Source organism: Peromyscus maniculatus, chromosome 1 (assembly GCF_049852395.1).
Source record: "Peromyscus maniculatus bairdii isolate BWxNUB_F1_BW_parent chromosome 1, HU_Pman_BW_mat_3.1, whole genome shotgun sequence".
Classification (NCBI taxonomy): Eukaryota; Metazoa; Chordata; class Mammalia; order Rodentia; family Cricetidae; genus Peromyscus; species Peromyscus maniculatus.
In genome coordinates, this window is record NC_134852.1 from 10,496,983 (window position 1) to 10,514,017 (window position 17,035).

The 17,035-nt window shown below is 37.6% G+C and overlaps 1 protein-coding gene across 1 annotated transcript in view; it reads left to right on the forward strand.

Annotated features, from left to right (window-relative positions):
- LOC143271811 (killer cell immunoglobulin-like receptor 3DL1) overlaps positions 1–16,365 on the forward strand; it is a 31,618-nt gene extending 15,253 nt beyond the window's left edge. Inside the window, exons 2-7 of the mRNA XM_076563960.1 lie at positions 9,331–9,615; positions 10,768–11,073; positions 12,755–13,048; positions 15,186–15,311; positions 15,857–15,879; positions 15,982–16,365. Coding sequence (XP_076420075.1) covers positions 9,331–9,615; positions 10,768–11,073; positions 12,755–13,048; positions 15,186–15,311; positions 15,857–15,879; positions 15,982–16,128 — 1,181 coding nt within the window. The 3' untranslated portion in view covers positions 16,129–16,365. The remainder of the gene's footprint in view (positions 1–9,330; positions 9,616–10,767; positions 11,074–12,754; positions 13,049–15,185; positions 15,312–15,856; positions 15,880–15,981) is intronic.
- Positions 16,366–17,035: the final 670 nt, after the last annotated feature.

A 17,035-nucleotide genomic window follows, 5' to 3' on the forward strand; every position in this document is an offset into this window, starting at 1 on the left:
TTCATGTGTTTCCCCCTTCATTTCCATGTATCTATAAGGAGAATATTTAGATATCTAGAATGCAATTAGGGGTTATACTTGCTTTGAGTTTGTTGCAGTTGATAAGTATGAAGCTATTTGCATTCTTATACAAACAGTGATTCAGTCTGAACAAAACCATTTGTTGAAGATACTGTCTTGTTTTCCAGTGAATGTTTTGGGTTTCTTTAGCAAAGATCAGCTATGCATATATGTCTGGAATTATGTCTGGGTTTTCAAATTCATTCCGTTGATGAACCTATCTGTCTTTTCACATACACTGTGGTGTGTTTATTCACATAGGTCTATAGTAGGACTTGAAGTTAGGAGTGGTGAGACCTCCAGCAGTTCTGTTAGTGTTCATGATGGTTTAACTATCCTGTTAGTTTCTCTGTGTGTTTACATTAAAGCCAGAAATTGTCTTTTTAAGATCTGTGTAGCATTGTGTTGAAATTTTGATGTGACTGTGTAAATGGGATTCTTTAGATTACTTTTGATAGGATGGGCTTTTTTTTCTATGCTATTCCTACTGATACATGAGCATGAGAGATTCTCCATCTTTTGATATTTTTTCAACTTCTTAAAACAAATTTCAAATACAACAAAAACTTACTTGCTTTGTTTGTTTGATTTTTAAAGAGTGTAATTTTATTATTCTAAATACCTACATGATTAATTAAGAAAATGAATAACTATAACCTGAAACTGGAATAATAGCAGTATAGTCATTTTAACTGACACATTAGGACTGTTCTTACAATATGAAAAATAATTGTTGAACATCTTGTATAGAATGCCAGAGGAAACACTGAGTCTCGAATTTAAAAAGCAAAGGAACACATCAAAACTTTTAGTACAATAATCAGATATAACCATTTTGAATCAAGGAAGTGGGTTCAAGATGCAACTCAGTTGTAGTCATGATAAATACTTTTGATGAAAACCTAAAGTCTGAACAATTTCCAAGAAGTTATGATCCACAAAGTCAATGACAAAAGAGATTTTTTTTTAACTTAGTATGAGAACATACACTTTAATCAAAGCACTTGGGAGGCAAATGAATTCAAATTCGACCTAGCTTGGTCTACAAAGTGCATTCCAGTATAGCCAGGGCAACAGAGAAAGCCTGTCACACACAAAAAATAATGAATGTAGCAGCGAGGGCGGATGTTTCTCTTGTTATGCCCTCCGTGTTGTGGTCAGGTAGACACTGCAAGCCTCTTACGACACCCAATATGTTATATTCTGCTTCTGCCTCTTGCCATCCAAAGCAGCACCATGCTGTCTGTGCTCCTAAACCTGATCTGCACTGGTGAGTCCTGCTGGGAATAGATGGTGTGGAATAACAGGGTGGAAATATCATCCTGGGAGGCTGAATTTGCCTGCCTACAACAGAAACACTGGGCTTCCATGTTTTATATTTAGTGCATGAGTTCATCTTAACTAAGTAAACTCTCATTCTAATGTACAGAGGCCGAACAAGACAGGGATGTTAGATGGCCAGGCTAATGAATAAAGAAAGATGAGATAATCATGAGTTTTTCTTTCCAGGTCTCTTGCTATTCCTGAGGACAGTGGCACAAGAAGGTGAGTCCATCTTTAAATATGGAGATACTCAGAGATCTGCCTACCTCTGCCTCCTGAGTGCTGAGATTAAAGGCGTTGGCCAAACTGGGCTACAGAGAAAGTTCCAGGAAAGGAGCAAAGCTACACAGAGAAACCCTGTGTCAAAAAAACAAAAAAAAAATTAAATATTGAGATACTATCCATTGCAATAGATAGGTTTCATTCTAACAGGAGAGCAGGCATCACAGGGTGTTGGCTGGTGGCTTCTGTGAGTGACTTGTTGGTGAGCCTTCTGAATTTTTAAATTAGGACTCTGAAAACCTGTCACTCAGTTCTTTCATAGATTGTCCCACACACTGTTCTTGGCTGAATCAGACTTCAACTTTTATTGGATACACTTTTAATTTCGGGTTGTTCAACACAGGGTTTCTCTGTGTTGCCTTGACTATCCTAGAATTTACTTCGTAGACCAGGCTACCCATGAACTCAGATATTCACCTGCCTCTGTCTCCCAAGTGCTGCAATTAAAAGTGTGGGCCATAACACCCTGTAACTCATGACCAGACACTCTTTCAGCTTGAGGGATTCCACACACTTCCCTGAGCTTATTGTCAGAAACTCTGTCTGTTACAGTTTTTCTGAGAAAATTTTTATTATCTCTGCAGGAGAGTATTGTTGACATTTGTAGGCAGAGTTTTTCTTTTTTCCACTCAGCTGGTCGTCCTGTCTCCTGTGTACTGTAGGTGTTCGCTCAGAAGTCTGACATTAGCTGTACTGGAAGTCACTCATGTTCTTTTCTTCTTTTGTCAATCTGATATCAGGATCTCTCATGACAACTATATGCTCGGTGATCTTGATGATTCGATTTGAATTTGTTTCATGTCATTTGACTATCCTACCTGACCATTTTCAGTTTTCTTCATGTCTCAAGAGAGTTGTACAGTATTTTCTCTAAGTAAATTTTTCTCTCCTTTTTCTAAGCTTTATTTTTCTGTCTTTCTGTAAACATTATAAAATTTCTTTGTGAATTCATATAATATTTTAATAATATTCATTCTGCTCCCCAAACTCATTCTAAATGGCACCTCCATCCTCCCAAGTAAAACTCAATGTTCGTTTTCCTTTCTTGAAATTTTATGACTTACAATTTGGTATTTGGATGGTTTCAATTCATTTTCATTCAGGTTTTGTATTTACATTTCAGATCATGATCTAAGCTTACTCACTCTCCTATATTATAATCAAGTAAACTGTTGGAATGTTCTCTTAACTTTTTAATGTTTATATTTATTTGGTGAATGTGTGAGTGTGAGTAAGTGATTGAGTGAGTGTGTATGTGTGTGTGTGTGTGTGTGTGTGTGTGTGTGTGTGTGTGTGTGTGCATGCAGCATGCACCATGGCACAAGTGTGGAGGTAGAGGAAAACCTGCTGGAATCAATTTTCTCTTTTTACTATGTGCATCCTGGCAATGGTTTTCAGAGAGTCAAGATTGGCAGAAAGAGCATTTGCCCACTTAGACATCAAGCTGGCCCATGTATTCTTCCAATTCAATAGCTGATTTTTTTGTCTGTGGGGGTGGTTTACAAAATTTTTATGTTGTTGGTGATTCATTTCAAAATTTCAAAACATTTTCTACCCAGAGTTTCTTTTTTCATAGTTAGATTGCATCTTTTTACTTTTATAAAAGATGTTTTTCATTGTAAATTATATGGAGATTTCCATACATAACTATTCTATTTACTTCATTTCCACCCTTGGAATGTATCCAAAGAATGTGATGAACTATGGAATAAATGCTTATTCAGTCATGTTCTTTGCTGCTCTATTTGCAATAGCCAGGACAAGTAAACAACCTGAATGTCCTTCAGCTGATGAATGGATAATGAAATTTTAACACATGTTACTGTGGAATTCTGTTCAAAGGTAAAAACAATGGAATTAGCATTGACATAGATAGAACTAGGAAATCTCATACTGAACAAGATAACCCAGGCACAGAAAAACAAATGGCATATTTTCTCTTTTGTATGTGACTGATAGCTCCAATGTTTTATTTGTGTGTTTTATTCTCCTAACAATTGACAAGGATTTTTTTTATTCTTCTTTCATATATTATATTCCTACCACAGTTTCTCCTACTTCCACTTCACCAGCGAGCGTGCGTGCATGCACACACACACACACACACACACACACACACACACACACACACACTCTCAAACACATACTACTTATCTTCCCCATATCCACCCTCCCTTCATACCCCTTCAGAAAAGAGCAAGGCTCCCTGGGATATCAACAGATCAAAGCACAAAAAGTAACACTCAGTCTAGCACATATGCTTGTATCAACACTAAACAAGGAAACTCTATAGGAGGAACAGGATACCAAGTGTAGGTATAAGAATCAGAGACAGCACCAAGTCCCAATTCTAGGAGTCCAAGAAGAACACCAAGCTAAACATCCATAACACATGTGCAGAGTACCTATCTTAGACTCATACAGGTTCCTTGATGAACTCTTCAGTCTCTGTAACTGAAGGCCATGAGCTCATCCTAATTGAATCTTTGGGTCATGTTCTGATGATGCCCTTGACCCCTCTGGCTTCTTCAACCCTTCTTCCCATCTTCCATGGGCTTCCAGAAATACTGCCTAATGTTTGGTTGTGGATCTCTGTATGAGCTGCCATCTGTTGATATATCTGTTTTGATTTTGATTTTGAGGTCTTACATCCACTTAGACAATGGTTTTGAATGGTGAAAGAGAGCCATCTATTTGCATTCTTCTGCGTGTAGACATCCAGTTATACCATTTGTTGAAGATACTTTGTTTTTTCCATTGTATATTTCTGTCTTCTTTATCAACAATCAGGTATTCATAGCTTTGCAGATTGACATTTGGGTCTTCAATTACATTGTATTGATCAACCTCTTTGTTTTCTGGGTTTTTTGGTTTGGTTTGGTTTGGTTTTTTAAGACAGTGTTTATCTGTGCAGTTGTGGTGCCAAATTTCATACATACAGAGAAAGCCGACAGACTTGTGTTATTCCTGATTTTAGTGGAATTGCTTTGAGTTTCTCTCCTTTTTGTTTGATGTTGACTAAAGAGCTTCTGTATATTGCTTTTGTTATGTTTAAGTATGTTCCTTGTATCCCTCATATCCCTTTATCATTAAGCCATGTTAGATTAAGTTCAAAGCCTTTTTCAGGCTAATCTAAAAAAAAATTATGTGAATTTTTTTCAGGAGTATATGGTGGATTGCCTTGACAGATTTTCATATATTGAAATACCCGTACATCTCTATGATGGAGTCTCCTTGATCACTTTGGAAATCCTTTAATGTGTTCTTGGATGTATTTTTGCAAGTGTTTAATGGAATATGTTTGCATCAGTGTTCATGAGAGAGATTGGCCTGTAATTATATTTTTATTGAACCATTGCATGATTTGGGTATCAGGTAACTGTGCTTTCTTAAAATGAAGCAATGTTACTTCTGTTTCTAAGAATAATTTGAGAAATATTGGCATTATCTCTTCTTAAGTCTGGAAGAATTCTTCACTAGAATCTACTGACTCTACTTTTTTCTTTGGGAAACTTTTATGGAGAACTCCTGTTTCCTTAGGGGTTATAGGGCTGTTTATATTGTTTATCTGACCTTGATTTACTTTGGAATGTGGTAGCTAATGAGAAAATTATTCATTTTCTTAGATTTTTCAGTTTTGTGGATTACAGGTTTTAAATGTGTGCCCTAGTGATGCATTTGTTGTCTTAGATGTGTCTTGTTATGTCCCACATTTCATTTCTGACTTTGTTAATTTGTGTATTTTCTGCCTGCCTTTTAGTTAATATGAATTAGGTGGTGTAGCTGAAAGTTTTCCCTGGTCTTGCCCAAACCCACAGATCCCACAGCAGATTCTAAAATAATCATTTAAACTAAGCCCATTTCTGTTCATCTTTTTGTTGTCATGTGCTCTGTGGCTTTACCTGTGTGCCATTACATGCTGCTTCCCAGACAGCAGGCCGTCATCTCCTGACTCAGCTTTCCTGTTCCCAAAAATATCATTGTCTGCTTATCCTGCCTATACTTCCTGCCTTGCTACTGGCCAATCAGCATTTTATCAACCAGTTGGAGCAACACATATTCACAGCATATAGAACATCACACAGCAAGTTGGTGTCCATTCTGTTGATTTTCTCAAAGAACAAACTTTTCATTTTAATGATTCTTTATATTATTTTCTTTGTTTCTCCTTTGTTGATGTCAACCCTCAGTTAGATTATTCCCTCCTGTCTTGGATGTGTTTGCTATTTTTTCTAGATCTTTCAGGTGTGCTGTTAAGTTGCTAATATGCAATCTCTTTAATTTATATATGTAGGCACGTAAAGTTATGAACTTTTCTCTTAGCACTGTTCTCATTGTGTCCCATTGGTGTGGGTATGTTTTGCATTCATTTTCATTGAACTGTGTAATGTTTTTCATTTCTTTCTTACTTTGGTCTTGGCCCAGTTTTCTTTCAGTATAGCATTCTTAACTTTCTTTGAGTTTGCAGGCTTTCTTTTGATTCTGTTTCCTAGAATTCCAGCTTCAAACTATAGTGGTCTGATATAATTCAGGGGTTATTTAAAGTTTCTTGTATCTGTAGAAACTTGTTCTGTGAAAGAGTATGTGGTCAATTTTTGAAAAAAAATCATGAGGTGCTGAGAAGAAGGTATATTCTTTAGCATTTGGGTGATATGTGATGTGGATAGCTATTATGTTCATTTGGGACACCATGTCTGTTAGGTCCAGTGTTTCTCTGTTTTCTTTCCTCCAACAAGACCACAGCAACCCCAACAAGGCCACTCCTCCTAATAGCCCACTCCCTTTCAGGCCATTGCCTTTCAAATCACCACAGAAGTCTATTTTGTTAGATATTAGTATGGAAAAACCAACCTGCTTCTTATATCCATTTGCTTAGAAATTCTTGGACCAGTGCTTTATTCTGAGATAATGAGGTGATGTTTACCTTCAATATTAGGGGTGTTTCTAGTATGGAACAAAAGGATGGGTCCTGTTTTCACACTATTTTGCTAGTCTGGATCTTTTTATTAAGGAATTGTGTCCATTGATATTGAAAAATATTAATGACCGATGATTGTTAATTCCTGCTATTTTGGTGGGGGTAGTGGTAGTCTCTCTCTCTGTCTCTCTCTTTGTGTATGTGTGTATGTGTGTGTGTGTGTGTGTATGTGTGTGTGTATATGTTGGCAAGTACATGAACATACATGTTCTTCCATTATTTGCCTTTACTAGTGTGAAATTATTTATTTCCTGTTTTTACATGAGTGTAGTTAATATTATTGGGATGAAGATGTCTTTCTAGTATACCTGTGGGGCTGGATCTCAAGACAGCTATTGTTCAAATTTGACTTTATCTTGGAATATGTTGCTTTTCCCAGATATGGTGATTGAAAGTTTTGCTGGATGGTGGGTCAAGAACTGTGGCAGCATATTGACTCTTGGGAAACTGAACCTACTGATTCAGAGAGCTACATGTGGTGGAGGGCAGCCTATCTGCTCTTCATGCTGGTGGAGCCTTCACCTGTTCTTCTGACTGTTCTGGCCTGTCCATGAGCAGCAGCTATCTGCCCATGTTTTGTTGGTGGTTTCTTATACTTCTGTAAACTAATTAAAAACACTCTGGGAATTATTCATCATGGGGTTTATAGGTCTCCCTTTTTTGTGTTTACTTCTTGAGTCTCACCATTGTTCTCTGTAATGTTTTACGTCTCTGATTTCCATGCTTATGCTCTTACACTTGTGTGCCTGTGCACTAATAATAATGAACTCCTCTGCCATGTAGAGGAGTTCAGTGTTGCTACATATTCCTTTACTATTTAGTATAACTGGTGATAGTAGTCAGGTCAACTTGTTGCAACCCTGGATTGACTGAATTTGGTGTGAGCTTCTATAGTTTGGCTGGGTTCCTTCCTGTATTTTGAGATCAGATGCTGTTGCTGGATGTACTTCCTGGTGCTTTAAAAGGCCTGAAAACACTCTGAAATAAAGAACAGTCTCTGGATAGGGTCTATGATGTTTGCTGGGAGGCCAGTGTTGCAAGATATCCACCAGAGCTGACTGGTAGTATAGCTTGGAGTCTACATAGTCGTGAATACAGAGAGTTGCTGTTGTCTCCTTCCTCAGGATGCAGATAAATGAACAAGATTCATGAGCTGGCCATTATGAGTCCAAATCGATTCTAAATATACATAAACAAGATGCTGAGCAATACTAGACTCCCAACATTTCACATAAAAGGAGCCTTGAAATGATGGAGGAACTATGTATATATCAGCCTCTAGTTTATCACACTTATTATAGAAACATGAGCCTGTATAAACTCTGTGAATGAAAATTTTTACAAAAGTACACGAGGGCAAATTAGTTCAAAAGACTCATTCCTCATCATTGTTCTAGATCTTCTCACTTCTGTGGTCCTGTTGGCTATCTCTCCCTCATCCATGAGTTTAAGAACATTCACGATATACTTCTCACTGGAATATTGTTAGAATTCTGGAGTTGGTGCATCCAGAACTGTCATTTTCTGCTCCCTTGGTGGCATCAATTCTGATCTATCATCTCAATCACATTAACCTTTCCTTCTACACTTCTGGTGTAATTTCTTTTTAAATTATATTATTGTCATTATGAAATTTGCTTCATTATTCAAAACTCAAAATTCTCAGCTAGAATATCTTAACATTAAAGATATAGCATATATATGGTATGTTGGATAACACTTACAGTCTTTGTCTTAGGGTTTTTATTGCTCTGAAGAGACACCATGACCATGGAAATTCTAAGAAAGAAAAACATCTGATTGAGGTTGACTTACAGTTCAGAGTTTTTGTCCTTTAAAATCACGGTAGAAAACCTAGCAGTGTGTAGGTAGTCAGGATGATGATGCTAGAGAAGGAGCAGAGATTTCTTCGTTTTGATCCACTGGCAGAAGAAGGCGACTGTGTTTCAGACTGCTAATAGCTTGAGTTAACAGACTACAAAGTGTGCCTCCACAGTGACACACTTCCTCCAATAAGGCCACACCTACTCCAATGAGGCCATATCTCATATTAGTGATATTCCCTATGTGCCATGTAATTAAACAGAAGCGTCTATGTGGACCACAACTATTCAAAAAGCCACAGTCTTTTACACTCATCATTTCAAAATGACACTATTGTGTACAACACATACAAATCTACTCAACTCATGAAAGAAATCCATGGCAGACCAAACACTAATTGCACCAAAGCACAACTCTGTGAATCTATAGATTTACTCTGTTACTGACAGCATCGTGGATTAGGGGTTACTCATAGAAGCAAGGGTGACTCAAACCTTACTTAAAGGACACCCCAGTATGAGTGATTATCATGAAGCCAAAACCCTGGAGCTCAGTGCACAACTTGCAAGCAGCCCAACAGGTCTTAGACATTAGCACTCAGAGCTCAGCTTGTCCAGTATCTTACTCCTTCTATAGAGCTGGGAAGGGCCACTGATGAATTGAATGTTTCACCTTTCCATGACAGAGAAAGTTTGTTTCCTTTCTGTATCTCCTGAAAATTTCAGCCTCTTACATTGAAGCAGGGATGTTTCAATTCAGAGAAAAGTGTTATACAAAGGACCCCAAAGAAGAGAAAAATGGAGACTCAGATCTCAGGGATGAAGGAGCATCATTAAATATTTTCTCTGTGCATTCCTCTGCAGGATATCATGACAAGCCTTCACTCTCTGCCTGGCCAAGCCATATTGTTCCTTTGGGACAGCGTGTGGAACTTCGATGTGACTCTCATAGTGCCTATTACAAATTCAAGGTGTACAAAGAAAATGGTAATCCTATCCCTCAGATCCAGGGAAGATCATTCCAGAAGAAAATTTTATTGGATCCTGTGACATCAGCACATGCAGGGACATACAGATGCTATGGTTTGAATTTTCATTACCCTATTAAAATTTCAGAAAAAAGTGACCCTGTGAAGATCATAATTTCAGGTGAGAAATGATGTTTGAGTTCCTTTCATTTCCCCAAATCTCCCAACCCTGAAATTTTCAGAAACAGTGTTAGTAAGAGGTTTGGACTTATCAAGGAATATTCAACACAGAAAAATAGATAATACTCTGGGCATAATAAAATGTAAAGGTCATACATTTTTTTCTAGTCCCTATGGCTTCCTGTGTGTTAAATATGTCAAGGAAAAAATGGGCTGGAAGATGGAACTCAGATCTTAACAAGTTGATATCAGGATGCAAGAATATCCTGAATTATTCCAGGTCTGTAGAACTACAAGGGTTGATATAACAAAATAGGAAAAAATCCATTCGTGGGAAAAACAAGCATCATGAAGGAGACACTGTGTCCCAAACTCTGAACATGGAGGAAATGTACAAGTGCCAAGGAATGCTTGAGGCTCTAGAAGCTAGAAGACAAAAAATGGATACTTTCCTAGTGATTTCAGTAGTTACTATCCCTGAAGAAACCTGATTTATGCCATTTGGACTTTTCAGAATTCTGATCTCCACAATACTTGTATTCATTTTAAGAATGAAATTTGTGGTAATTTTTATGATAGCAATTGGAAAATAATATAGGAACCCATGTCAAGAGCAATTTTAGAAGCATGGTTTGGATGCTCTGAGAGCAGCAAGTTCAGGATGCTAATTCATCAACATATTGGGAGGAAACAATGCTTTTGATTCTGGATCAGGAATGTCTTACAGAAGTTTGAACCAAGCATAGGGCTAGAAGTGTTTCTCTGATAACCATGTTCAATACTAATTCCTTCATTCTGCCAAGGATTATACTTTATCCAAAGTTGCATTAAAAAGGACACATAGAGCTGCCTGGTGTGAAAATTGCCATGTTTCCTGCACGTTCCAGTCTTAGAAAAAGACAATAGGGCCTATGGAATTAGGGTTCAAAAGACCCATTGTCACAAAAAGCCAGTATGAAAATATTGTGATAATCCTAGAGTCAGATAAGGAGGAAATGGACACAAAGTTGGAGGAGTCTGTGTCTAGAGTTGAAATAGACAAGAGCAAGTGCACTGGAGCACTCATAGGAAGAACAGACCAATTGAGGGAGAACCATAGGTCTTCAAGGACACAGAGATTTTGATCAGGTTCATACAATTACTTTATTGTTAGGAATCTACAAGAAGCCTTTCCTTTTGGCCTTACCAACTCCCCTGGTGGATTTAGGAGAGAAGGTGACACTGGAATGTCGATCAGAGATTATGTTTGAAATCTTCATTTTGACTTCATATAAAAATGGAACAATCAAGGACTCTTTCAAACTTTCTGCAGAACATCATCGTTGGAATCTCAAGGCCAAATTCTCAATAGGTCCTGTGACACCTGACCATGCTGGAACTTACAAATGCTATGGTTCTTACAATCACTCACCATATGAGTGGTCAGACTCTAGTGACCCCATTGATATAAAGATCACAGGTAAGAGGGTGCATACACACTTTTCATTCTCTTTGTGATACAGAAAAATATTCTCTACACTAAAAGCTGTGGGAAGCCACAAGAAAATGAGTGTGGGAAATTTACATGAAGGCAACCTTGGTGAGTATTTTATTGATATAGAGAATGAAAAGAAATACACAAGAACAGACCCTTGGTTATAACATCAAGCATAGATACAGGGAGGTACAAATGAGTCATAAGTAGAGGTACACAAAAAAATGGCAATTAGGTGAGCATAATATGAACCAGAGAGAATGAAGTCTTTCTACTAACATTCAGATTTTTTTTTACTTCTACCTCAATAAGAAGTCTGTCAAGAGAGCCAGAGAGATCATGTGTCTGACCTGACTCCAAATACATAATTGGGCTGGTTATTAATGAATCCTTATGCCTTCACACAGGTGGAAACCAGAAAGGGCTGTGAATTAGTAAACATGGAATGTGTGCTAAGAGAAAAACTACAAAAAGACAGAAGCCTGAATGGAAACTTCGAAAGCAGAGATGGAATAATTATAGCAGATATTAAATATGTCAAGACAGAGCTTGTCTGACATATGATATGCCTGGCTCTCTTGGTAGAAGTCTTATAAAGGTAGAAGCAAAAAACAAATTCTGAACTAAGTGCTTGGGAAGTAGATGACAGATCACACTTGAGTAGTACACACACTAAGAGGAATAAGAGAGGGAAGATCACCATGGCCATTGTTTAAGAGAAATATAGATATTTATGGAATATTCTGTACTTTGAAAGAGAGATTAATTAACACACATGTAAACAGATACAACACCTACAAAGAAAAATAGAAAGATATTAGATTCTAGATTTTTATTATATATAGGATGGCAATGTTATAGGTCATGAATTTAACAAGTGACCATGAGAGGAAGAAATATTTAATGTTGAGGGATGGGAAATAAATGAAAGATGTATGACTATGGAGTAGGAAATGAGGGGAGTAAAGAGATCAGCCAATCTGGTCCAAGGGAGAGAAGAGAGGAAAAAATGAACAAAAGGAGCTGTATGAGAATGTTATAATGAAGACTGTTACTTGGTATGCTAATTAAAACAAAATCATGATTAATTCTAATTGAACCCATTGACTTGCAAAACATTTGGAAAAATTGAAATATAGAGAAGAGAAATCGGTAAAATGAATGTGATTATTGGAAGTAGAAGGTCAATAAAGAATACTATCCTTAATATGGTTAATATTGTACATCTATAATTATATATGTAACAACAATTTTTTAAAATATTAAATGATATATAGTTCAATTTCAAAACTTAAAACAAACATAAAATATATTTTGTTTGCATAGGAATATTTCATAATGAAATTGAGTGCTAGATAAAATTAATTATGCTCACAAAAACAAACTTTAAAAGACAGATGGAATGAACCCAAGCAAATAGAGGGAGAAAAAGTCATTAAGCAAAAATTGGAAAAAATAGTCTATGACAGAGTGAGGTCATAGACTAAAGATGGTAACATAGAAATAAAGAGAGAGAAGGAGCAAAAGATAGGAGAAGAGAAAGGGAGAAATAGAGAGGGGGAGATGGTAAGAGGCAGAGAGAAATCAAAGAAATAGAAGCATGTAGTGGGAACACTGAGGATGAATGAACACTGGTAACTAACTGTCTCTTCCTCTTTTCTTCCAGGTTTATACAAGAATCCTTCTCTGTCAGCCCTGATGGGCCCTGTGGTAATCTCAGGAGAGAACATGACCTTGTCCTGTGTCTCTGCCCTTCAGTTTGACATGTTCCATTTGTCCAGGGAAGGGGTACCTGAGGGAAATGGTCTGCCTGCAGTGCAGAACCAAAATGAGACATTCCAGGCAGATTTCCTTCTTGGTCCTGTGGTCCCAGCAGGGAACTATAGATGCTATGGATCTTTCAGGAACTCTTCCCATGTGTGGTCCACTCCAAGTGACCCCTTGTACCTTCTTGTCACTGGTAAGAGAACTTCATTTATATATCATATACTGAAGCCATGTCTCAGAATCCTCCAATTGATGATAGAGAGAAAATAGCATTGGGAACTACAAAGAAGGACCGCACTGTGTTCTAATGCCATGTGTTTGTGTGTGTGTGTGTGTGTGTGTGTGTGTGTGTGTGTGTGTGTGTGTGTGTTACATTTATACATGTGTGTATACATATATGATATATATGTACATGTATTATATATGTATGGGTATATACAACATGTGTACATATATATGTGATTATGCATAGCTTTAGACATACACATAATAATAGTTTTCAATGAAAAAGAGGATATCAATTTAAGAGTGTTGTGAGGATATGAGAAACTTGGAGGAAGGGTTGCTGGGAGCGTCTGGAGAGAGGAAAGGGAGGGGAAAAGGAAAGAATTATATTTCAACTAAAAACCTTTTGTAAAAAAAAACAACATAGAATTTGGGATTTGGTAGCAGATTACAAAATAACAGAAAGGAGTCTACCAAAAACGATTTATATGACTTTGCATCCACAGTGGGATGTCTGTGTATAGAGGTGTATATAAAAATGGGTCAGGACAGACTCATTAGGCATGAGCTTCATATCACTTTGGGCAGAGCAGAGATGGAGCAGCCCTCCTGAACTCTTGCTCACATAGATCTTCCCACAGCAGTCCTATGAATCATCAAAACTTGAAATCCAAAGAGAGAGCCAACACCCAGAAGCAATACACTAAATGTCATCCTATAACTCTACAGGCTCAGCACTAAGAGGTGGAGTGGGTGGTGGTCACTGTCCAAATTTAAAAAACTTTCCTTAAGGGGAAGGCAGACAGCCTCTCAGGAACTTTCTCCCTCTCCTGTCCCCTTCTCTAGTTAACTCAACAAGAAACTGTACTTCTTACACAGAACAAGACTCCAAAACTAGTGAGTAACTGATTCCTCTTCTAATGTGGAAACTTAGGGACCAAAAGCTCTTGTTTTGTTTTGTTTTTGTCTCAGCTCCTTCTTGACTCTGTGTTCTTATCATCATTGTCTCCCCTCTCTGATTCTTGATATCATCAACATTAGATGTTATTTAGAGCAGCATGGGAAATTTAATGACTATTCATCTCTAATTTCTGTACCTGAGACCTTGGTGAGTGAAAAGGAGAGTAAATTTTCTCCCTCCCCAGGAGCAATGAAGTGCTCATTCTAGCTCTGTTCCTCCTGGAGAGGAGGTGATGGGGACTGAAGAAGGAAACAAGTGAGCAGAAGGGAGGATTTTATATATAAAAAAATACTACTTCTGACAGATTGGACTTGACTTCCCTTTTTCCCAACAAGAGAACTAAATGTTTAGTTCAAGGTGTCACAGAAGCAAAGCAGATCTAATGAGCACTGATATCAATCTCAGATTGAGCTACTGAACATGTGATTTGAACCTAGGGTCCTGCGGTTTTCTGCCACTTGCATAACACCAATATATTCCTGGATGTGTGGACCTCTGCTGGAGCATAGTCAGTTTACTAATAACAACACTCCTAAAACTGAAACTCATTCTCCCAACATTCACAAATAGCCTATAGACCCTTGACTAGGGATGAGACCTCATGTCCAACTCCACTCTCCATGATGACATTTGGCCATGCTTGAACTTGCACCAGTCTTGGGCAGGCTATCTCAACCTCCTGTGAAGTTCATTTTTCACCTGCCCTCAGTGTACAGAAGACAGATTTCTTATAGTTACCCATAGCCTCTTTTTGCAATCTCTTCCCCCATATCTTTAAAAATGATGCTAGACATTTGGAGACCAATTTGAGATGTAAACATCGCATTTAGTGCCATAATTCTATAGTCTCTTCATCTCCACAATTTGCCCAGTTGTGGGTATCTGTATTAATCACCATCTATACCAAATATAGATTCCTCTAATGAGAGTTGAGAAATATAGTCATATCTGGGTATAATGATATTTAATTAGAAGTCCATTTAATACTGTTTCCATTGAGCAGATATTATTAGTGGGTTCTCCATCAAGACTCTTGTCCTAAAGCAATATTTTATCAGTTACCTATTAATCAATAACTACTATGTAATCTGTCAAAATGGGGGTACTGAGATATACCTCTTATTCGGTTGACATCTTCCTCCAGAGAACCACAGAAACCTGCATATTCTGATTGGACTGTCAGTGACCATGATCATTGTCTTCCTCATCATCCTCCTTTATTCTTGGTGCTCTGCCAAAAAGAGTCAGTCTCTGGACCAAGCCAGTGAATGTCATCTGAGTAGTGTGAGAAAACAAGACCAGAGAAGTAGAGGTATGTTTTCTTAATTTATAAGAAAATACTTTGACCAAGACAGGAAAACTAAGACAGAGCTTTCTAGAGAAAATCCACAGCCCTTGCTCTTCCCAACAGTTTTCAGACCACTGAATAATTCCTCAATGCATCTTCGCATCCAAAGCATGCACTAATATCAAGGAGAAGGTTTAACGAGAGAGAGAGAGAGAGAGAGAGAGAGAGAGAGAGAGAGAGAGAGAGAGAGAGAGAGAGAGATTGGGAGGCAGGCAGAGAAGGAGGAAGAGAAGGAGGGAGGGTGGAAAGGAGGAAGAGGGCAGAGAGTATGTGCTGAAGAAAGAATTTCTAGGGTACAGCATTGTAGAAAATCTAGTTCTAATTTGCAGTGGGTGAGCAACCTTGGGTTTTACCATATCTCTCACTAGTATCTTGCATTTGAAATGAGAGTGCAGAAGTACTTTATTACATGGGTTTGATTAATTCTGTCTTCTAAAATGCAGCCATTATGGGTCAAGACTCTGAAGTAAGAGCAACACTGAACAGACAGGTAGGTCGTCCTGAGTCTTCTCTCTTCCATACAGTCTAATATACCTTTATTCTCTGCAAGATTATGTGTACACAATATCACTTAATGTTTACCTCTTTCTAGGACCCTGAAAGAGAAGAAGTGCAGGAGGTGACATACTTAAAATTTGATCAGATGATCTTCAAACAAAAATTGACCAATCCCAATTCCCAGATTCCCAAGGAATTTTCCACAGATCCCAGTTTATACATGGAAGTCAGGAAATGTTAAACTGAGATGAAAGATGGTCATCCCATGAATTCTCAAAGAAAGTTCTGAGGAAGACCACAGTCCCTTCTCCAGTAAAGACCAATAGATGCAGTGAAACAAGAGCTGGAATGTGAAGACAGAGGTCTCTAATTTTGGGACTATGCTTCATCATTGTAATATGGTTCTGAAAGTGGCTTTCCTTTACTTACAAAGGTTATGGTCCTTGCAACCCACTCAACAGAAATGAAACTCTTTTCCTTAGTTCATGGGTCTCTATTTAATTTCTCTCTGGCAGACCTCTATAACCTGACTGGCTCTAAATTCTTGATGTACTTGAAGCTGTAACCATGTTGAGTATCTCACAACTGCAGATCAACAAGAGGCTCACTCTTTATTAGTGTATGTTACTAATATGTAATCATGTTATACAACACAATGGGTTTCAAAACAATTTCATATATATCTTATTCACACTCAGTAACCCCATCTTGTCTTTCTAACTCTGCTCTTAGAGTTATCATTCTGAAAGCCTACGGTTAACATTGGGTTTTACCATTTGCTATACTGTATACCCCAATTGCTGTATGTCAAAGTCTTCTCTAACCAGAACCATCCTCATATTTTTTAAATATTTCAATGTATACATCCCCATTATCGAAACATTTTCTAAGGTGTGGTTGAATAAGCACCTCATTCTCTTCTTTTTCAATTACTTTCCTGTTGAAAAGTTAGTTCCTCAGAATTGGAACATTGCCTTTTGGGAGAAAAATAATTAAGTCACAAGAACTAAATTAAACTTCAAAAGGCTCCAGAAGATTGTGAAATATACAGAATGCAGAAGGGTCCTCCCTAATTTCATATGAGTAATAACAAAAGCTGAGGAGATCCTCCAGTTAACCAAGCTGCACAATATGTAGGGATGCAGGTT